This window comes from Cenococcum geophilum (genome assembly GCF_001692895.1).
Source record: "Cenococcum geophilum 1.58 unplaced genomic scaffold K441scaffold_15, whole genome shotgun sequence".
NCBI classification, from domain to species: domain Eukaryota; kingdom Fungi; phylum Ascomycota; class Dothideomycetes; order Gloniales; family Gloniaceae; genus Cenococcum; species Cenococcum geophilum.
This window is the reverse complement of record NW_027137573.1, coordinates 149645-171926: the sequence shown is the minus strand read 5'-3', so window position 1 is coordinate 171926 and position 22282 is coordinate 149645. Positions and strand designations below refer to the sequence as shown.

Here is a 22282-nt window from a genome sequence, read left to right as displayed (position 1 = left end):
CCTCAACCGCGGTGGAACGCCGCAGCTTTAGAGAAGGGCAAGGGGGCGGGGGGAGGGGGTCGAAGGAGATTGCATGACGTCTCACCGCCGGAGGTCCGAGGAGGGCTCAGACGGGCGGTGCTGATGCTGGTGCTGGTGCTTTACTTTGCTTTGATTTGATTTGATCTGGAGTAGGGCTTTGCAGGGGGATGTGCTCGCGGGGGGAACTCGTTTGAGACTTTTGACTTGGAAAGAAATATAGCTGCGGGTGCTGAAGTGCTAGCGGGAGGGGGGCGTGGGAAAGCTGGGCTGCTGCTGCCGCCGCCGCCGGTGTTGCTACTAACGTTTTAGCCACTCGGCTCAAGGCGTGAGCTTGTTCGCATTAAGGTTGAGTTCGCCTGGTGGCGATCGCGCTGCGGCTCGCCAGACCCTGAGGAAAAAGCAGCAGGGGTGGCAAACGTCTTCTGTGAGTGGATAGCAGTGAAGATCTTGCCCGCTCGTTGGGCAAGCGTGGGGGTTGCGAGCATGGGGTTTATAATGGAAGATGGGAGTGGGATGGGCGTGGGATGGAAGATGGTTAGGTAGAAACGTCACTTCATTGTCACAGGGCTGGTGGAATTGGTGGGATTTTGGAACCGTCGATAATGCTGAGTGGGGATGCTGAGTGGTAGGACAGGGTCCTTTGAGAAACCTCTAGGGTTCTGTTTTACTAAAATACAGAAGACTATTCTACGTAGGGAATGGAAAATTTTCAAACCGTCCGCTAAGTACTTTACTTACTCTCGAAGAGATTCCTGCTTCTTTCTCTTTCTCTAACTTACTCACTCACTCACTCTCATATACAGATAATCGTGATAAGGCGTAATCTATACCTTTGCCAGAAATCTTCCATGCTTTTAAGTCCCGGTTTGCCGTTCGCTAAATGATACTCCACTAAATGGAAAAGAAAATTCTTCGCCATTCAACTTTTGTGTTATTTATCGAGCAGGGGGGACCCTCACTTCTCACCTCTCGGGAAAACCTGTGCTAGAGCGTCCTGAAACACGCCGACGTTGTAATCTATCAGCGCTTTCTTTTCTGCCGGGCTATCGTCGCCCATAAGGCATATGAGCGCGAGATATCTGGATCATTATTAGCTCAATCTGACATTCTATCGCAGCTATTGAGTGAAGCCTGGCGAAGCACAAAACAAGTGTGCTGCTTACTTGTTGATCTCTCTCAGATAAAGATAGTTATTCCCTTTCCTTTCCATGGTGATCAAACTTTCAGCGTCGTTATTCCCCGTCTCGTCAATCCCGGCATCTTCTTGATGTCCATTCTTGACCGGCCTGTCCCATCCGTAAATCTCACTCACATCAACAACCACATCGATGTAATCGGAGCATATTTCGTAGCTCCCGATATCCGTCGGAGTAGTATCTGTAGCGATGTAGATTTTGCTGAGCACATCGAAGAGATACGCCTTTTCTATACGGCAGTTAACGCAGAGGCTGTTGAGTAACGACTCGAGGGTGGGAAGCTGCGGGATGAGTTTTTGGATAACTTTGGAGAAGGCCTCAAAGATGGAATGGTCGTAGATACTCGTTTGGTAGAAGGAAACAGGTGCATTCTCGTAACCAGCGTCGGAGAGCTCGTCCTGCACCCGCTGAATGATGTCACGGAATGTATCGCTTTTGTAATCCTCCGACAGGCCGTCAACCTTGTGTACAAACACTTCAACGTTAATGTTCGGGTATGAGTGCTGCAAATTCAGTATCGTCGTGTTAAGACGCATGATGGCGTCGAGATATTCATCCTGCGCGTCAATGACCCAAATCAGCGCGCCGATTTCGTCAAAGATGTTGTCGACGTCAAAGGCTGGGTCGAAATAATCAAGATGGCCGGGGAAATCCCACACTTGAAAGTCCATGAAGGAGCTGTAAGACGAGTCAGCCACGGCACAAAGCGGTGAAGGGGTGGACGAGCCATAGAGGCGGTGAGGGAGGCTGCGCTTACTGCATCGACTCCTTTTTGATCCGAGTTGTCGTCTCAAGATAGAGCGTTTCGCTAGGCGGTAGCTTGTGAAAGACCACGCTCGAAATGGATGATTTCCCGCTCCTAGCAACGTTGCGCCGTCAGCGGCATGCGCTGGGAATGAATCATCACTCGTTTTTGATAGTAACCAGGGAAAGACGTCCTCATCTCACCTTCTCTGCCCCATCAACAGTAATCTTGGCTTTCCATCGCCGGCCTTGCTGTTCGGCAGTCGGCCGGTGTGGAAGCGTGGTACAGGACTCGGAGGGATATCAGCGCCTGGGAGGTCCTGGAGATATCGCATCAGAGTCAACTTCGCTGCTGGTCTCAAACGCGAAGAGTCCGGCTGGGAATCCTCCCCCGGCTCAGAATCATGACGTGAATAAGAATGGTGAGAGGAGACCTCAGAGTGCGCCGAGGAATGCACGTAAGGCGAGTCCATGACGATGTGAGGTGATACAAAGAGCAAACGCGCAAACGAGGGTACGAGGGTGAGAGGGTGAGAGGGTGAGAGAGCGAGAACGGGTGAGAACGCTGGACGGTATGACGCGACAGAATTGCGATGACGAACGCACGAAGTGAAGGGTGATTCACTCAGGTTTCATGATGAAGGTGTAAAGTAGAAACCTCTGAGATCTCGCCGGCAAACGCTCGCAACAGGCACCCACGCTCGAACCGTCGATTATGACTGGCTTTACCAAACAGGCAGCTCGCAGAATCGGTAGAGGTTCCGCAGCGCCAACGGATACATGAATGAGGGGATGAATGAAGGACGAGTGGAGGGAGAAAGATAAGTCGAAGGGTGCAATTGATAAGAGAGGCAAAAACAAGGAGGATTTCTAAGACGTGAGGTTTTACAGGAGTGACAGGGTCCGTCAGGCCGAGCTTCGTTTTGCGTCGCGGGGGAAGTGATTGGGTGTCATGTCTTTGGCTGGATGGAAACACGACGAAGGGCTGCGCGAGGCGTAACAAACAAAATAATCCTGGGCAGAGCCTCCTGGATTACGGACACAGCAGCGTGCTTTGTCCAAGGGCCGAATGGGAGTGAGGCGTTACAGCCGGCCGGCCAGCCAGCAGCGCCAGCAGCAAAGAAACGGTGGTAGCAGAACCAGCGGTAGCAGAACCAGCAGCAGCGGCGGCGCAACGTCAATCCCGGGCGTCTGGCGTGCAGGCTGGCGTCCCAAAAGTTGGCTCGAGATCGTCAGGGCACGGCCTTGGGGCAAGATCCCAACAGAGTAGGGCTGAGGGATGGTGTTGTGGGTAGGAAAAGAAATTCTCGAGTCTCACCTCCATCTTTTATAGATATGGCTGGATGCTGCGTGGATGGGTGCCCAAGACGGGGGCTTTACCCCTTGCAGGAGGCTTTCCAAGGCCTCGCAGGCTTTGCGGTCGCGAGCGTGGACTGTTTTGATTTCGCTCTCTCTCTCTCTCACAGACAGCTTACGGGGCCTTGACCTCGGGTGGTCTCGGCCAGCTGGACGGGAGGGCGATACACAGAAAGCGCACAGGAGGAACTTTGGGGACAGGCCGCAGAGAGGGCCGTTGCGGTCTGGGCAGGGATGTTGGGATGAATACTAGCGCTCAAAGCAGGCGGCTCTAGCGGCGGCCGGCTGGACGGGGGAAGATGCCTTTAGGGAGGCGCGAGTCACAGCTAGTCGTAGGCAATCAGGGAAAGAGGGAGAGCGACGGAGATATTGACAGGGTTGGCGCTGTCGGCGATGCATCTAGAGAGTTTGTGCTGGCATTTGCTGTCAGCCGGTTGTCTAAAGTCGCTTAGGCGGATCACGAATAGATAGCCGCGACCACGGCGGCTCCAAAAAACCCCAAGAGCCAGGCATGTCAGATATGTCAGGCATGTCAGGCATGACAGGCATGACAGACATGTAACACTTCTCAAATTCGCTGCGCTGCTGCATTCATTCGCTGCACTCTCCCTGTCATCTATGGCTAGAATTTGAAAATTTTAGAATTTTCACACGACGGCCGCGAGTAAGCTAGTTCGCGGAGGGGCTTAATGACTCGACATGCACCGCGGTAGCATTGCCGTCTGCCAGGAACCGTGTAGCACCTATGAAATATAACGCCATGTAGACGATCCGGATCGACCTCCGCTGTCCTTATGTTCCGGTGGCACGGTAATTTCTAGGGCTAAGCCGCATGTTAAATATGCAGCCCTGTCTATGTGTCTGCGTGTCGGAGTGTAGGAGTAGCGTGCAGGGATAATTAAATTCATCATAAAAGTACCCGCGCATATCCAAGGCTCAACGTAGCACCAATCTAACCGCATGCAAAGCGCTGCAGCCCTGCGAGGCGAGGTCAGGGTCGAAGCGGGCGTCCAAGTCATTATCAAGTACCCATCCATCATGATTACCACGGCGGGCTGACCCAGGAAGTGGCCGCAATGGCCAGAATGGCCGGTGCCACACCAGACACGGACACATATGCCTGCAGTCCTAGCTCATCGCGCATATGACAACGAGGCATCCAAAGCAAAATCCCGGATCGAGGCTACTATCAAGTACCCCGGCATTACAACCGTTACTGCCCCTCACTTGCACTCGCTTCTTATCATGAAGGGTCGGGCGCACGGACCGGGGCATGTAAGGCTGTGTACATGTGTGGACGAAAAGACTCACGAAAGGAACCATCTAGCCCGTCTTGCTTCCCCGACGTCGGTGCCGTAGAAAATTTAAAGAAAAAAAGCAGGAGAATTCTCTTCAACGGCCGCTCCCGTGCGCCAATCCTACCCTACCCCGCGCCTGACAGCCACATGGGCACTTCAAGGCAGTCCGGGGGCGCCTCGCTCGACGCTGGCGCTGAACTGTTCCACAACGCACACTTCAGCGAAGCAGACAGACGATCGATGCAGGAAATCGTAACTGTTCCCAGGAAAACTCCATGTTACAGAAGGCGCTGGCTTGGCTATTGCCACCATCCAACCACTTTGTGCCCTGGCTGGAAACCTCGCATGCTCACCGTTTGCCAATCCTACAAATTACCCCTCGCAAGTGACATGTGTCGGCTGCTGACAACGCACTCTTGACCGATCATCGTCAACTTTATTATCTTCCCGCTATCTCTGCTCCCAAAACGGATGCACTCGCAGTACCCAGCCCTCCAATGAAAGACAGGCCCAGCGCCAGCGCTGCGGCTTCTCCGTCTGCTACCATGTCCTCACCCTGGCCATTATCATGCTCTGTCTTTGCAATCTCAGTGCTCACATGCTGAGACGGCTTGAAGGAATCCTCGGAATCAGATTCATGCTCAGCGGCACGTCGGCGCGTGCTCCTTCTCAACGGAGTTGACGATGGTGTTGCTGTAGAATGGGATAAGTTTCCGTTCTTCTTCGGCCTCCCACGCATTCTCTTCGCCGGTGACGTCGAAGGCGTCAGGGAATTCACGGTAGGCTTTAGTTGATCCTTGAATGCAACATGCCTCTCCTTCGCTTCTTCCTCTGCCTCTTTGGTCTCGGAGAAGAAGGATAAACCGCTACAGTCGAGCATTGCATCTACGTTAAGCCCTCGCACAAACGCCCAAAGACACAAGCCGACTCCGCTCAGCACGACGTCCATGCTGGCCATACTTATAGCTGGGTGGTTGCTGACAGCTGCTACGAGTCTAGTGAGGGCAGTCCAAACTCTTTCGCTTGCTGAGCGAGTGCCGCCGCGATGCAGGTTCTTGACATAGTCGAGGCCGCTGTAATGGGCGCTAGGCGTGCTGTCCACAAGAGCAACCACTACCTGTTTAAACTGTAGGAGCAATGAGAAGACACCGAGGAAGTAGAAGACGTTGACCAGAGATCGATGTGCTGAGTGACTATCCTTGTGGACCATTCCCCAGCTTGAGGGAACAACCTGTAGGTGGTTAGAATTTCGCTTTCTCCTATCGTTCTCGAAATGGTTCTACACCCTCTAGGCACACCTTATGGTATAGATTCTAGAAAGGCTGAGTTTACCGGAGTCACTCACCTGTACAGCTAGTGCTAAGTAAAGCGGGACAATGAAGTACCCAGCTCTGAAAAACATAATCACAAGTTCGTTCTCAACACTCGGCATCAGATGAAGGCAAACAAGCGACAACAATGCCGGGACCAAATATACCACAGGCTTTGGCGTCCAAAGATGGCCTCTCCTAGGAGGCAAAACGCTATACAGTGGAATCGGCGTGAACAGCATCAAAACGAAAAAGAGGTTTTGCGCAAAGCTCAGTCCACAGATCTGGCTCAGCAACACAAAAGAGGCAATTGTCGTGGCCGGTAAATTACGTCTCTGGCCTACTCTCGTCAGCAAGTTCTCCAACCCTATGGGGCTTCGCTACTTACCTTCGATTCCCATAAAAATGCTCGCAATAATCAGGCCCGTAAATAGCTGATGCGTCCAAACGAACGCCCTAGGACTCTGAACCACGTATCTATTCGCCTCTCGCACCAAATCCACATCTTTCATCCAGTTCCCCAGCTGCACTCCCACCCCTTCCTCGCCTGTGCCGTACCAACCGGTCCAGATGCCGTTCGAGGTTTCATAGTCGCCCTGGCGCGCCCATTCCTGGTAGCTCAGCACGCGCCACGCGACGCTGAAGGCAGTCTGGACGGCGAGGCTGGCGACGGCAAGGAAGCTGAAGACGAACACGGCTCGGCGGCGCCAGACCTGCTGCAGGCGCGTGTTGTGCGAGGGCGGCAGAGTGCGCCAGGCACGCCGGATAGTGTAGAGAGCGGTTGTTGTAAGTCCTGCTATTACGAGGACTTGCGACGAGAAGAGTGCGATCGGGACGGTATTCGAGTTGGTGAGTTCGGGCTCAACGGGCGCCATAGCGGGGCGATGTGTTTACTACGCGCCTATGACGTTGTCTGCGTCCGTAGTCAATAGTTAGAAATATTCGAAGTCGCGGGTATGCAGTCGTAGTTGCATACACGAAGCTATAACAGTAATCGTAACAACAGACCCTAGGGAGAGGAGAGCGCAAAACGCATATATGCTCCAGCAGCAGTGAGGCAGACGAGGAAAGAGGCGCTGGCGCACCCCAATGTTTTGATTCCAATCCTTGGTATGACACGACCACCGGCCAGCGTCACTCCACCCCGCGTCACCAAATCCCTGCCTGCCACAAGCTCTCCCAGGGCCGCCCGCTCGCGCCCCGGCGCTCGGACCACCTCGGCGCGGCGCTTTCAACACCACCGTGTGCATCGTAGGGCTGGTACCTTTGTTGCCTGCCCCAATAAAGGCCCCATCCAACCGCATCCATGTATCACCTCCTCAAAGGCCTCTACCTCTACGCTACCAGCAAAGAAGGTCCGCCCACCCCATTCCCCCCCCCACCATCCTCCCCCCAACCCCAAGCTCACCCGCTCACCCCCGCCAATCGCAGAATACTCCATCCTCCTCCTCGGCCTCGACAACGCCGGCAAAACCACCCTCCTCGAGCAGATCCGCGCCATCCACAGCAGCACGCACCACCCCAACTTGAAAACCGTCCCCACAGTCGGCCAGAACGTCGCCACGGTATCGCTGCCGGACCTGTACCTCAAGATCTGGGACGTCGGCGGCCAGCACGCGCTGCGCGGCCTGTGGCAGAGCTACTACTCCAGCTGCCACGCCATCGTGTTCGTGATCGACAGCTCGGATGTCGGGGACGCGGACATCGCGGCGCTGGCGAGCGGGGCGCTGAGCGGGAGCGGTGGTGGTGGTGGTGCGGGGGGAGGGGCGCAGGGGCGGTTGGAGGAGTGCAGGATGGTGCTGGAGGATGTGCTGCAGAATGAGGATGCGGAGGGCGTGCCGTTGCTCGTGCTGGCGAATAAGCAGGATCGGGAGGATTGCGTCGAGGTGGTGCGGATTAAGGAGGGGTTGGTGCGGAAGGTGTTTGAGGGCGAGAAAGGGGGGAGTGTGAGGGATAGCAGGGTCTTGCCCTGCAGTGCGCTGACGGGGACGGGGGTCCAGGAGGCGGTCGAGTGGCTGTGCTCGAGGGTCAAGTGGAATAAGGAGTCCAGGCCGCCGGCTATGCGGTGAGGTGGGAGAAGTGGATGGGCTTTTGGGTTCGAGGATAGGCAAGAGGAGTTGTGGGGAAGTCAGGGCGGTTTGAGGTGGTATTTCTGGCCGTGGATAGCCCGGAGGTCTAGGAGGCTCCAGAGAAGATATGCAGGACACGAAGCCTCAAAGTGGACAGCCTCTATCACAGTCACCATAATATCGGAGCAGTACGAACGACAAAGTGAAGCTCGTACGGTCACTGTTGAATACCCTTGGGAATTGGTTAAGAATAGAGATACAAATTTCTAGGGGTCTGTGATGCCTTCAGTCCTCACTGCCCGAAGGTGCATTTCATCCATTCCATTCCCCAACCTCAGTGCCTCCGCTGTTTTCTCATCGCTCTCTTGTCACAACACCACAGTAGCAAGCTTTTCTCATCCCCTATATCAATACGAAAATGAACGGCCTCTCTCACATGGCAAAGGATTGGAATTTGCCAGTCTGGGTTTGGGTTGGTACTGACTGCAGATTAAATATTAGCAAAGATCCTTTGAGCGTCTCCAGCCTCATTCTGCACCTATTATTCTTTCCCCGTTGAAGGGTAGGCTCCAAGGTCGTATACCGTAATGAAAGAAGCCCAGTATCCATTTTGCGTTCCCTGAGAGCCTTGACACGCTCCCTCATCGCCGACTCCTCTCCGCTCTAAGCACCGTTAGCAAACATCTCTTAACCAACCGCCATCCTCGACAGCAGCACACATGAAGGGCATACCGACTCAGACTCAACTAACCATAGCCTGCGTCGCTTCCTTCCTCGCCATCCCCCTCTCCTTCTCCAACGCAGCCTGCAACTTCGCAATCCCCCGCTTGGTGGGCGCGGCTTTCCGCTCATGCCTCCTCGCATGCCACTCCCTTCTCGCCACCTGTTAAAACTTCCAAGTCAGCAACTAGCACCCGAAATCACATCACCTCAACCCAGCGCTCCCGCACCTCCTCCGCCTCTCTCTCGGTCTTCACGGCCCTCTCCTGCGCCTTATACTCCTTTACTAGCTTCCTGTTGTACCGCTCCACGTCTTCCACGTGCTGCTGGAGCAGCTTCTCCCGGTAGCTCAGCTTGGTCGCCGCGACGCGTTGGCGGGCTCGGGCGCCAAGCCTGTGCCCCCTTTCTTCTTCATCTCGGCTGAGACGAGGGGTCTGGGGGGTTAGCTGGAGCGGTCTCGAAGCGGACCTGCTGCGGTTGGGGTAGCTGCTGTTGGGGTTGCTGTGGCGTGGGTTGCTGTGGTACGGGTTGCTGTGGTGCAGGCTGCTGCGGACGGTGCGGGCAGTCGCGTCTCTTGTGTTTATGGATCGAAGCGTAAGCTTGATGCCCGTGCTGGGTAGAGTGGCGGTGGTGGTGGTGGGGTGGGTGGTGATGGGACGAGTGCCTGGAGTGGACGCTAGAATGGCTGTGGGTAAAGCGGACGCTATTTGGACGACTGTGAGAAGAATTGAGGCTATTCGGACGATCGTGGGTAGAGCGGACGCTGCTCGAACGACTCCTGGTATGGCGGGAGTGGAGGTGATTGGGTGAGTGGCTATGGGATGATTGACCAGAGTAAGAGCTCCTGGGGAGCGGGGAGTAGCTGGGGCTAGTATGGTAATAGCTTAGGCTACTGCCTGGGAATATGTAGGTGAATGCTGCGGCTAGAATGCCGGATACGAAGGAGCCTATGATTTCAGTGAATGAGGGGGGAGGGGAGACGGCGAGATTGAGTTCAGGTTCTTCTACCGCGGGATTAGGGAGATTCACTCGAAGATCCTCGAGAACGCTCGCTAGTGTTGACTTGGAAGAGTTTGGTGATTTGAACGTTTGGTGTAGAGAGCGGACCTTCGACTGCTCAATGATTGTGTCTTATTTAGAGATTGTGTGAGATAAGCTGCGAGGTCAGTGTTAATAAGACAACGGTATTTCCTTAGGCCGCAGCGATGGCTATGGTAATCAAAAGAGCAAAGAGCCGTTGAGGCTGGTGTAAACAGCAGGATCGGACACTGTTGGCTGAGGAACGAGACAGTTGGACGAGGCGAGCCAACTGAGAAGACGAACAGGATTCTAATCTGCCCAAGGGCAGGCCTTTGGGTCAATAAGCCACAAGAGTTGTACACAGAAAAGCTGATCAAACTCGAATGAATGCAGATAGAGTGATGCAATGAATTGTAGGTGCTCAAAGCGAAAGGTCTTATTTGGCAGAAGCTCAATGAGATGGAAATACAGGATGGAGAGCCGAGAGAGAAACCAAATCCAAGAGCAGGGCAAACGACAGGCTGCGTTATACATAGGGAAATAACGAGGTAATTATGAGACGGAAAGGTGTCCAGATAGAAACAACACTTCCAAATCTGGCTGCGGATGGGGACTCCGACGCAAGGAAACCGTAAAAAAAAGAAAACAAGAAAACGCTCGCCATATAAACACAAGTCTCCGAGGTCTATGATTACTAGTATCAAATTCGGGTATCGCCCATCAGCCATCCGCCTACTCGTTCAGCAACCACTCCCATGATTGTGACAACTTGCATAACTGCGCTTCCCTCCACAACACCCACAACTCTTCCTCTTTTGCGCGCCATAACCCCCGCAGCAACCCCTCCGCTCTGGTCTTTCCTCCACCCTCCTTCGGACTACCGGCGTGAATCGCTGAGTTATAGGCTCTTTCTTCGCCACAATGTCCTCGTATGCTGGAGGGTGATAACTTGGTGGTGCATCTGCGTCATATGCCGGGGAGCCGTCGGCATATGCATCGTTCAGCCTTCTCAAGGTCTGCCTCTCGGCTTCTCGCATGGAGCGTCGCACGTCGTTCTCCCATCGCAAGTCCGCTTGGCGCTGGGCGAGCTCTCTTGCTTCTTTCTTCTCTTTGTGCTTTTCGTGGAGTTTTTTGCCGGCAATAGCAACGCCAGCAATGATGAGGGAGGCCATATCTTTAGGAATGATAGCGGCGGGGAAGCTTCACGAGAACCGTGAAGCTTAGTAGTGGCGAAGGGATTTTAACGTTATTTAGGCCCGGAGTAACGGACAACTCGAGTCCGAGTACTCCACGAGAAGCTTTCCAGAAGGCTAGCGGGAAGGACCCTTCGGGTCCAAGGATATAATCGTGTACCGACCCTCGTATAGCGGAGGGTATAGAGGAGCTCAAATGCTTCAAATATTGATGCGCAGACTGACGCGGGGACTGATGCGGAAGCTGGTGCGATAGAAGCCTCCCTATTAATACAAGACTTGAGTTGAAAGTATGAAATTATTAACAGAATAAGGCCCCGAAGAAACACAAGATTTCTGGGAGAGAAAATTAAAACAATGGAAAGGCGGGTAACATTAATCCCGATGGACGGGCGAAGGTCCGTATGACGGGCTTCAAGTCTGTGCATCATTTCTGAAGTCCGAGTTGCTGTCGTCATTGTGTCAGCCAATGACAACCCCGTAGTAAAACAAAGACCGCACAAGAACCTTAAAAGAACCCTCAAAGTCCTTAAAAACGGAATTCCATGCAGCCAGCGGCAGAGTTTCGCCCAGTGCTGGCACCGATACGAACCAATACGAACCGATAAAATATCGGTTATCGGAAATATATCGGCAATATGATATTGCCAATATTGGTTCCTTTTGGGACTAGTGGCTACCCCCCATAAGGTCGCTAAAGTTTTGGGGGCTAAGTAACGAGATTTTAGGCGATCTACAAGGGGGTAACATCAATGCCTCAGACGCCCCCCCTGCTAGTATGGAGAGGAAAATAAGCGAGCCCCAAGTAATATAGCAGGGCTAGGTTATTTTGTGTACCATACTAGCAGGGGGGGCGTCTGAGCATTTCGTGTTACCCCCTTGTATACCCTAGACCCGCTAAATACCGCCTAAAACCTCAGCAACCTTATGGGCACCCTATGGGGAGAAGACCGCTAGCTCCGTCCTCCGTACGCCTACCCCCTCCTATGCCCCTAGACCCGCTAAATACCGCCTAAAACCTCAGCAACCTTATGGGCACCCTATGGGGAGAAGACCGCTAGCTCCGTCCTCCGTACGCCTACCCCCTCCTCNACTAACAGCATTAAAAATNNGNGNTAATTTAACTAAAATCCTTAATTTCTTAAATTTTGGAAGATATATTATATAATATTATATAGATAGAAGATAACCTTTAGGTATAGCACAAAATTTTAATATATTAAGAAATATTGCAATATTATCGGAATATCGGCAATATTGGCAATACCGATATTTTATCGGTTCGTATCGGATAAGATTTTATCGGTGCCAGCACTGGTTTCGCCGTGAATTTCACGCACGTACATTTTCTGCCATTAGAGTAACCAACTGCTGACTAAATCGGATGAAAATCGGGGTTTCTAGGGCAGACTTCCGCGCGGAGTTCTTCAAGTCTTATTACCTATTTTCTATTACCTATTTTAACTCAGTTATCTAGACCTACCTAATGTATATAAAGAGCTTCTAGAGCCCTCTTTAATAGACAGAGTTCTCATTCCTGATCGTCTATTTAACAGTTCGTCAATATCTAGTGGAGGGCGTACGCCATCTTTGGCGTCTTCTGCACCGTTACGGCCACTCACATACATTCTTCTTGTCCCTAGAGACATCAGGGAAGACGCTAGAGGATGTCGAGGAAATATTCATGACTAGGACTTCGGCGTGGAAGACCAGGGTTGAGTTCATTAAGATTGTAGCGGCAGAGCATGGTGATGTCAGCGACAAGGAGGCGGCGTTCAGGCACGAGGATGTCTTGCCGGAAATGAACGAAGTTGAGGTCCCCAAAGTACAATAGGAGTTCACGAAGTTTTCACGGAAATAGTACACGTCCCCAAATGGGAGGCGGGGGCCATTCGTTTAGTACCTACGACGCTATATGGGTGTTCTAAGACCCTCAAACATTTTACGAATATATATACTGAGGAACTTTAGGGCTTTCTTAGGTATTATAAATCATTTATAGGATCGTGAATAAAACACTAAGAAATAAAGTGCGTGCGGTGAAACCATACGGGATAGTGTTCAAGATACGTCGCGTCTCGGTTATGCGTTGGATGCGCTCTAGGAAAAGGGGCCTGAGGGATTTCTGTCTATGGAATACTTACTCTGGATGGGCTCTTATTGGCCTTCAAAGCAGACTCATTTTACCCAGGTTATAATACCGAACATACCGTCCGCTCCCTATGAACCGTAAGTGGTACGAAAACTCATGAAATATAACTTTCCTCTTTATATTCCATTCTCAAGGACTTTAGTAGCCAATTTAGGATGCCGATTACCTGGCAGAGAGCCAATGACCAAACATATTATACCCCGGAACGACGCGTCGATAACTATCTCCCTAAGTCCGAAAAATTACGGAGAGATATATGATTGTTCCAAATTAACAAGGAAAAAGAATATGGAAACCCAAGACCAAATGAAGAACCCCAAATTACAAACTCGTTCTCTTTGTAGTTACATATAGGCACTATATAGATGACCAAAATAGGATGGGCCCGTATGGTCCGGCCAATGGCTAGCATTGGAAGGTGGAGCCATTTCGGTATCCTGAGTTAACGAAAGATTATTCACGGGAGAGGCAACATCAGTGGCGCCGAAAGCGGTGTTCCCGGGCGGGCTAATTTGGGTTTCAATATTGCCTGGTAATCCTAAGTTATTCAGGCCTTGAGGCACATCCAATAGGTTTATTGAATTAGCCCCTAATCCATCGTTTGACACACCGGAATTGTACCCCGAATCAGAACCTAGATTCCATGAGGAGGCTCTCTCTTGAGTAATACCTCGGATGCTCTCTTCTAGACAGCGGATATTCTGTTCGTGAGGTATTGGTGGCGCTTGAAGGAAGAATTGCGATATATGACTCTGTGCCGCGAAGCCGTTATCAATGTTAGAAGAAAGCTGTCCAACATGGTCGCTCAGATGGCGTCGTTCAGACTCTCCAAAATAGCCTTCCGCGACATTAGAGGACGCTGGCTCATGACGCTGAAAGCGTTGTAAAAATTCTTCCTGTGAGCTTCGCACAATCTCAGGAACTCGGCTTTTGATTCGTTCCGAGGTTTTTCGAAGCTCTTCGTCGATGATTAGTTCGAGTTTTGGTCTCATAATTCCTGGGAGTTCTCTTTGACACAGATCCTCAAAACGTGCGATAGTATCAGAAGTAGGCGAAGGGAGACTTTCAGATGAAATATTAAGCTGGTAGTCATAAACTGCACTCAATTAGATTTACCGAAAATGGAAGTGGAATTGATCAACTCACAGGGTGAGGGTATTTTGGAGTGATCATCTTTTGGGAAGAGAATTTTGTAGACTTCTATCCACTTCTCATCATCAGTCTGACCGGATTGAGATCTTTTTTTCAACTTCTTTTCTTGCTCCTCGTCGAAGCCTTCAGTAGAATTGCCTTTCAGGTTTGAAACACCACTACTCTCTTCACACCGATCTTTAGAGCTTAAATGTTCGATAAGGTCCTGTTGAGATGCTAAATCCAAATTACAACGAGGACAATGTATAGGCCGAGCATGACTTCTATACAGGTGCTCCCTAATTTTCAATCAGTCATGTTTTCCTGATCTCTTGTAAGTTACATACTTCACTCTATGCACAGACTCCCATCCGGGTCCACTGCATGCACTGCGGCTGCCATACTTCTGAGGATTACGTTTGAAGAACGGACATGCATATCTAGGGGTGGACCCTATGATCCGATCGTTTGAAGTAGAGTCCTTTCTTGGGCGTTTGTTGGGTGTTCCGTCATTACCGTCATCCGGAGGATTACGTCCGTGAGCTCCATTATTGCGAGCTTGGTCTCGCCCTGCAGAGTTAGATCCAGCCTCCTGACTAGGGAAACCACTTGAACCTGTCTGAGAGCCGGAAGCAGCACTATCGGGGTTGCAGCTGGTGATCGTCCGGCAGTCTGACGCATATAACTGCTGATATTCGTTCATTGCTTCTTTCAGCAAAACAGGCCTTGCGTGCCTTAAGGCCATCGAGTAGGGGTGCGTCCACTGGTCACCATCGGGTGATGAGTTCGAGTTCGGCGTTTCGGGTACATCTTCCGAATCGGTAATGCTCGTGGTGCATTCGTTGCTTGCACTCAAAGTGCTCTTGATGCTGTTGGAGTCATCGTCTGCGGCAGTACGATTAATAGGAACACTTTTTCCGTTGAGATGAAGATGTGATATATCCTTCGACTTCTCATGAACTGAATCCTCCACGATTGCCCGGTTTCGAAAAAGCCCAGGGCGGGTTGGCTCATGGGAGATACTAAGCGTCTTTAGATCATCTTCTATCTCTCCGAATTCAACGTCCTGTCCCCTGTGAGCTTGCTGTAGTTACAGCTAGGAGACTTCAGTACTAACAAAGGAAGACTCTGGGACATGTGCATCCGAATTCGATATAATAGACTTACTCTTCAGCATCGCATCCTCTCCATTCGGACTTGACTTCGTGGGACGCTGAGAATCGCCTTTAATATATTGCTTTCTATACCACGACAACTTCTCAGGCAATACGAGGCGCTCAAGGTTGGATGATCCAGAAAACGTTTCCGAACGTTTTCGGGTAGGTGCGTCGATATCAGAAACATTACGAAGTTTCTCATCGGTGGATTTGGAGTGCGTGTGACCCTCTGGCTCATTCATGCGTGCTGGATGATGTCCACCAAAACATTGCGTGTCGTCACCATATTTCGGAATCCAGCTTCCCGTGTACCGTGGAATTTCGTTTGGCGTAATTGAATTGAGATTGTCTTCATGGTGAAGCTCATGAGGCGTATTTCTTAGTGCTAGTTTTCTAGCCCAAGGCTCTGTCTGGCTTGACAAAACGTAGGCAGATGAGCCAAATGTTGTAGAATCATCTGCGTATCTCACAGACGACCGATCACTGTTGGACATGGTTCTCTCAACAGAGCCTAAGCTAATACCAAGTTTTGATCGCGTTTTGTAGTCGGTGGTAGGAGAATTTTCATGAGACGATCCATCCTCACAAAGATTAGGCGAGGCATTGCTAGGCATAGTCGAGTAGGGGAACAGAGATAGTGACCCAGGATGTTTCCATGAGACACGCGACATCTCCGATTGTGGTACTTGTCTCTCGGCAGGCATGGTATTGGCTTCGACGCTGTGCTCCCATCTTCGATCGTTGTTCGCCATCAATGCATACAGGGTTATTCGCTGTCCTTGGAAGCCAGTCCTTTTTGGGGATTTTATCAAGCAGTCCCAGGAGAATCTTGATCCCCCAGCTTTTGGCGAGGCTAGAATGCCGCAAGGAGGAACAGCAAGCGAACAAGCAGCGGAAATTCAGCCTTGGTCTTCTGGTTCGTATTGAGCAAGGCTGCCAAAGAACGTTCCCAGTTTAGGGCTGGCAAAGTGTGATTTGTTAAATATACAAAAACTAGTACAAAGGCGAATAAAATGATATATGGATACTGAAGAACACAAGGATTAATGGAGTTTAAGACCTAAGAATGATGAAAGCCATTGTGCCCAACTCCATTGACAGAGTTGGGCATTGCAGCGAGGTTCCGCGCATTTGAGCAGAGGGCGAAATGGCGAGATGGCTAGAACACACGGCAGACCAAAACGCCCGGCTTAATAACCGCGCAGGCTAGGAAACCTAACCAATAAGGAACCTAGAGAGGCTGTATGTGGAATAGGGGTGTGAATACACAGTGCAAGTCGGAATATTACACGTGTACACTGTGTATTACACAATATAATACACCGTGTACGGTAAAATCTCCTTAATACGATATGGGGTATATAACGATAACCTCTACATTACGATCTATACCCCTTAATCAAGCCTTTTTTGGTGTAATATTACGATAATCTGGCTTTTGGCAATATCGTTAAGCACCTACTACCAATATCGGTATAACCAGTAGAGAATTTGTATGGGAGAGGGCCCTATTTAGCCCACGAGGTAGACATCCTAAGCCTTTTTAGGTATTACGCTCCTTTTTTTCCTACTTATTCACCTAACACGTAACTCTTGATATAACAATACCATTGGTATTACGATACGCTCGGCCGAACAAACGGTATCGTACTAAAGAGATTTTACTGTATCGTAATCCTTAACGCCCTGATCACCAATCTCACTGTCGCCAAATTTATATATATCCGGCTCAAAAAGAGCCTCTACTAGATCCTTATCCTTAACCTCCCTCCAGCATACATCAGCCGTAGAGCCTCCCATTTAGTGACGGTAGCCCTTGGTTAAACGATTTAACAGAAAAAAAGGGCTTAAAACACCATGCCAAGAGTCGTGATAAAGACAAGTATATAGCTCAAAGAAAGGGTGCGATGAACGGCGTTGCAAATTGATGCTCTGCTCTAGTGATTTGCTATGGGCATATGGCCCGTGCAATACACGGTGTAAGCCTTCAGAGTACATGTGTACACCGTGTATGTACACGATTGTATGTACAGCGTCTCTTCAATTCCGGTGGTTAGCGCAGCCACGTCTGCACGGCCTTTTTGTAGGGGAAGTTTTGGTACTTTTGCTGTTTAAGGGAAAGTTAATAAAACACGCTAACCACCGGATGCGCCAGGAGGCTGTACACAGTGATCTTGTTGGATTGGAGTGGAGTGGATTTGACCCCCAAATCCACTCCATACGCCAAAAAGCTGGTGGAGCTCCAGGACTCCAATGCAGCTCCAGATCAAATATATACTATAAATAGTAAGTCTTAGCATCAGGTGGGTGTTTAGGTAAGAAAGGAAGGTTCGATTAAGCTTATTAAATAGAGCCTAAATTGCTCAGTTTAATACAAAATCTCCCTCATCTTCTACTCTAATTACCTCAATATCATCAATATCCTTAAAGGCAGCGTAGGCGTCATCGTCACTATTATTCTCATTATCCAAATCTACCTCAATTGGCTTACTTGGCTCCGCCGGAGTGTCCTCCGCTGCTACTGCTGGCCGAACCGACAGATATTATTCCATTTTGGAGAGAGCCAATATGTAAGCTTTGCAGTGTGAAGAATTGCATGAGCGACTTAATTGTAAATCTATGGAAATCAAGTGGTATAAATACATGAGGAAGGTGTAAGAAATAAGATGAAAGGGGATACCAATGCGTAGCTAAAACAGGGTGATACGCAGTCGAGACAGGGTCGTGTTTTGGTAGGGTATCAGTACCGGTAGTCGGTTACACAATATAACACTACAATGGTAAGTGTAGATGTGGATGAGTAATAGCAAAAGCGACGGTAGTAGCATTATCTCGGTCCCAGACGATCAACCAATCATAAGCTGCTTACATAATAGATTAATCATCTTATGTTGTTGTCGTCTGGTACACGGTTCGGAAATTTGTTAGTGATTTATATGTAATTCTCATACAAACTCGCGCGCCATACTAAATCCTTTAGCTATTAATTAACAACGAACCAACGCCTTTATAAATAATCGGCCAACGTTATGTTTTAGAACTTTATAGGGCGATTCTAATGCTACTAAAATTATTGCGAACGGCCTGGTGGTTATTACTACATTTCGCCTTAAATAAGCGAATCTCCCCTTTAAAGCTCTGCTTAAAACTCTACTACTATTAATTAATAACAAACTAATGCCTTTATAGATAATCGGCCAACGTTATATTCTAGAGCTTTATAAGGTAATTCTAATGCTACATTTTGCCTTAAATATTACCACTAAAATAGTAAATATTTAGCTAGAGCTATTAACCATTACTAATCCTTAACATTTAACCTCCTATATTAATATTTATAGTAGATAAATACCTAAATAGCTAATGTATTGTATCTAGACTAACTCTGGGCCCTATTACCTGGTTTATTGCTCTTCCGCTGCCTGCATAAACGCCTACACAAAAGCCTGCACGAAGCCTGCACGAAGCCTGCACGAAGCCTGCACGAAGCCTGCACGACGTCTGCACGAACGCCTGCACGAATACAAACTCTATATAAAGCTCTGCACAAGGCTCTGCACGAGGCTCTGCTTAAAGCTCCGGTCGAAGCTCTGCTCGAAGCTCTGCTCGAAGCTCTGCTCGAAGCTCTGCTCGAAGCTCTGCTCGAAGCTCTGCTCGAAGCTCTGCTCGAAGCTCTGCTCAAAGCTCTGCTCAAAGCTCTTATACGAGGCTCTGCTCAAAGCTCTGCACAAGGCTCTGCTCGAAGCTCTACTCAAAACCTTATATAGAGCTTTAAAGCTCTACTAACACACACCTAATATACTACGAAGGTTCTATAATTAGCTATATAACCACCTATATAAGGCCGTCGAAATCGGACTCTGCACCTGTACGTGGTGACGGCTACGAACTAGTCTTCGAAGATCAGATCCAGAGCCAACGCAGAGACGTCGCACAGCGTGCGGCAGGACCTGGTGGTGGTTGTGGGCGTTAAGGCGGTGGGAAAATTTTTTCGGATGGTGAGATCTTGAAAACACTACTGTTTGGCCCCTACAATACGACGACTACTACACTGTTCTCCTATCCAGGGCACCTATACGATCCAATATGGATGGACAGTACTCGATAACATCCCCCGACCCCCAATTAAAAGCATTAACGACCTCACATCGACGAACGAGTGAACGCGCGAACGAACGAACGAACGAGCAAATATACGGCCCCTCCTAACCCCCAGGGCGATCGCCCGCGGAGCATACGGTCACTCGCCGTTTTACTACCGTAATACTGTAGCCTGGATTGCGACCCACGGTTTTCCTTATCTTCTTTTAACGGAGTGGTGACCCTTTAAAAGGGCCTAGCTGGGGCCTAGGCATAAAAGATACCCAATACAATATATCCCGCTGCTTAGTATTACGGTAGTTAGAACGGATGAATCCCCCTTACGCCTTCGATGGCTCTAGGGGGGGAAGGTAAGGCGTATATGGCAATAGTCAATAAGAGATAGCATATAGGGGATGGTTAAGATATGGGAGGGGCAAATATATGGTGATCGATTGGTAAGGCCTAGCTAGGGCGTAGTAAACCCTAGCTTTGGATAAGCTAAAGAAGGAAGCAGTAGTTCCCAAGGAGTTCAAAACATCTAAGGAGGAGGACGTGCTGTAGGCCCGTAGGGCCGCAGCTACGTGCAAACATGGCAAATCGGGGTTTTTTATCCTACTGAGGCTGCTTATAGGGTTTTTCCTCCCCTAACTGCAGGGGTTTTCTTCCTGTAAATATATAAGTTTTCCCCCCTATGCGGAGTAGTCTGCGTGGGCCAGTAGGATCCGTATTAGACGTTAATTAAAGAGTTACTACTAACCACCTATATAATAATTATTATTAATTCTATTTATTACCTAATTTAGTCCCCTTTTAGGTCTATATAGGAAAAAGCCCTATAAGGGGAAAATCCTAAGTATTTCCTTTTAGCTAGTCCTATTTATTCCGCCTTTACCTAGCTAGTATATCTTTATATCTTCTAGTCTACCTTATACTATACTTTCTAGGTATATTAGAAAATCTAAAAGGAGTAGTAAAAGGGTCTAGAAATTCGCTAGTAAGCCGCCTATAGCTAGGCGGGGTATTTAGTCCTTAAGGGCTAGAATAGGGCGTATATTTAGTATTCTTCTATTAGATCTTATATGCTATTTAAAACTACTAAAGAATTCCTTAGCCTATAAGCTATTTTACTACTATTTATAAGCCCCTACTTATAGAGAGTATCTAAGTAATATTATTTATGCCTACGCTAGTAAGTAGCTAGTCCCTTACTAAGCGGTAGCTATAAAATAGTAGTATATAATATACTAACTAAATAGGCCACCGGTATATATATTAAGGTAACTAAAAAGTAGTTTATATAGGCCTAATAGGGATNTAAATTAGACGTTAAGTAATAAATAAATATTATTATATATTAAGGTAAGATATTTAGAATGTGGATATTAGCTATATATTTAGACCTAGGACCTTTATCTATAGTAGAAAAACGGCTATAGATTTTACCCTCGTTAGTCCTTTATATAAAAAAAGAGTTAGTATTAACTATAGGGTATTATTTGTATTAACTTAATGATATAAGTAAGTCATATCTAGGGGCACGAAATACGTATAGTATCGTATGTTCTTTTAGATAGTGGTAACTTTTTCTTTTAATTGTATATAAATAGGAGGAATTTAAGGGGTTTCCTAAGCTCGCTTAGCTCACGTAATTACGTCCATAAATTCTCGTGCAAACTTATTTAGACAGGTATTCTATATAGCTGCGTCTTATATTTTTACTTCTATTTAAGATCTACCTATCTTATAATTAGTATAGTAAATCTCTATCTATATTAGTAACCTCCTATCCTCTATTGCCATTATAGTACTCTACTAGTATAACTCTAGGTCTTTATTTAATAAGATAATTATTTCCTTATTTCCTTTTCTCTCTATTATTTATAGGTAAAGGGCTTCCTAGCTAGTATATTTAGGCATATTACCTCTTTAAGGGGCTATCGCTTCTTATATATATCTTATTCCTTATATACGTTTTAGTATTTAGTATATATTTTCTTCTACTAGGTAGCCTTATACTATAACTGCTCTCTATATAGTAGTTAAGTTACTATATAAGTCTAGTAGTAGAACTACTACTTCGCGTTCTAGTATGGCGCGTAGTATTTTTCTATAGGCCCCTATAGTTCTATATAGACACTAGTTTTATAGCTTAGCTAGTAACGCTAGTAAGCTTTTTACTAGTACCTTACCGCCTAGTCCTAAGCCCTAGATTTAGGAGCCGTATAGCATTATTAGCCTTANTACTANTATATATANTAGGCGTATATATTTAAAAGAGGGTCCTTATATTAAGGTAGTTATTTATAATACTGCTAAAAGTACTACTCCTCCCTTATAAGTAGTCTATATAATATACTTATTCTCCAAGTGACGGATAACATAGAGGATCCATATGGAAAAATTTCAATTAAGAACAATTGCCATAGAAACGCCAAACAAGGGCGACATAACACACTGGGCCGGCCGGACCCCGCCCAGGACCAAGTCCCCAAGCGAATCTGACCGTACAAATATACTGCACCGGAGTGGTATGGGAAGAATTCGAACGAGGAACCTCGAATTCATAAAGCGATTATGAATAAGCAAGCGAAAGAAAACGTGATTAAGTAAGTCAGAGACTAGGACCCCACAATAACAAGCGGGAATCATATCGTGTAATTGCGCAAAATAGGAATGGTCCATAAGTTACAAGATTCTATTAATGATCGACATGAAATATACCTCTTCTCCCATCATAATGGATCAAGGATTTATCAATTTAGAATCTCGGATATTTCATTTGATTCTCGATGGGAATCCAAGGATCCCCAAACCATCTGAGATCAATTGATC

The 22282-nt window shown here is 48.4% G+C and overlaps 5 protein-coding genes across 5 annotated transcripts; 1 reads left to right on the top strand and 4 right to left on the bottom strand.

The window, feature by feature from the left end:
• Positions 1-976: 976 nt before the first annotated feature.
• Positions 977-2434, bottom strand: K441DRAFT_553869 (uncharacterized protein; the record flags this gene model as incomplete). Its single annotated transcript, XM_067643203.1, has 4 exons — positions 977-1100; positions 1185-1895; positions 1975-2076; positions 2166-2434. The coding sequence occupies 4 exons, from the start codon at positions 2432-2434 to the stop codon at positions 977-979; spliced, it is 1206 nt and encodes a 401-aa protein (XP_067505334.1).
• A 2620-nt stretch (positions 2435-5054) lies between these two features.
• K441DRAFT_686237 (uncharacterized protein) lies at positions 5055-6800 on the bottom strand (the record flags this gene model as incomplete). Its single annotated transcript, XM_067651971.1, has 3 exons — positions 5055-5846; positions 5961-6265; positions 6314-6800. The coding sequence occupies 3 exons, from the start codon at positions 6798-6800 to the stop codon at positions 5055-5057; spliced, it is 1584 nt and encodes a 527-aa protein (XP_067505333.1).
• Positions 6801-7231: 431 nt separating this feature from the next.
• Positions 7232-7994, top strand: K441DRAFT_686236 (ARF/SAR superfamily protein; the record flags this gene model as incomplete). Its single annotated transcript, XM_067651970.1, has 2 exons — positions 7232-7280; positions 7357-7994. The coding sequence occupies 2 exons, from the start codon at positions 7232-7234 to the stop codon at positions 7992-7994; spliced, it is 687 nt and encodes a 228-aa protein (XP_067505332.1).
• Positions 7995-8450: 456 nt separating this feature from the next.
• On the bottom strand, positions 8451-10906 carry K441DRAFT_695291 (uncharacterized protein; the record flags this gene model as incomplete). The annotated part of the gene is made up of 5 exons (XM_067652798.1): positions 8451-8477; positions 8533-8657; positions 8727-8877; positions 8945-9582; positions 10537-10906. 3 exons carry the CDS (start codon positions 10904-10906, stop codon positions 8737-8739), a joined length of 1149 nt encoding a protein of 382 aa, XP_067505331.1. The 3' UTR covers positions 8451-8477; positions 8533-8657; positions 8727-8736.
• Positions 10907-13274: 2368 nt separating this feature from the next.
• K441DRAFT_60447 (uncharacterized protein) lies at positions 13275-16264 on the bottom strand. Its single transcript, XM_067645343.1, has 4 exons — positions 15328-16264; positions 14558-15276; positions 14226-14509; positions 13275-14175 (listed from the first exon to the last, which is right to left on the bottom strand). Exons 1-4 carry the CDS (start codon positions 16117-16119, stop codon positions 13424-13426), a joined length of 2547 nt encoding a protein of 848 aa, XP_067505330.1. The 5' UTR covers positions 16120-16264; the 3' UTR covers positions 13275-13423.
• Positions 16265-22282: the final 6018 nt, after the last annotated feature.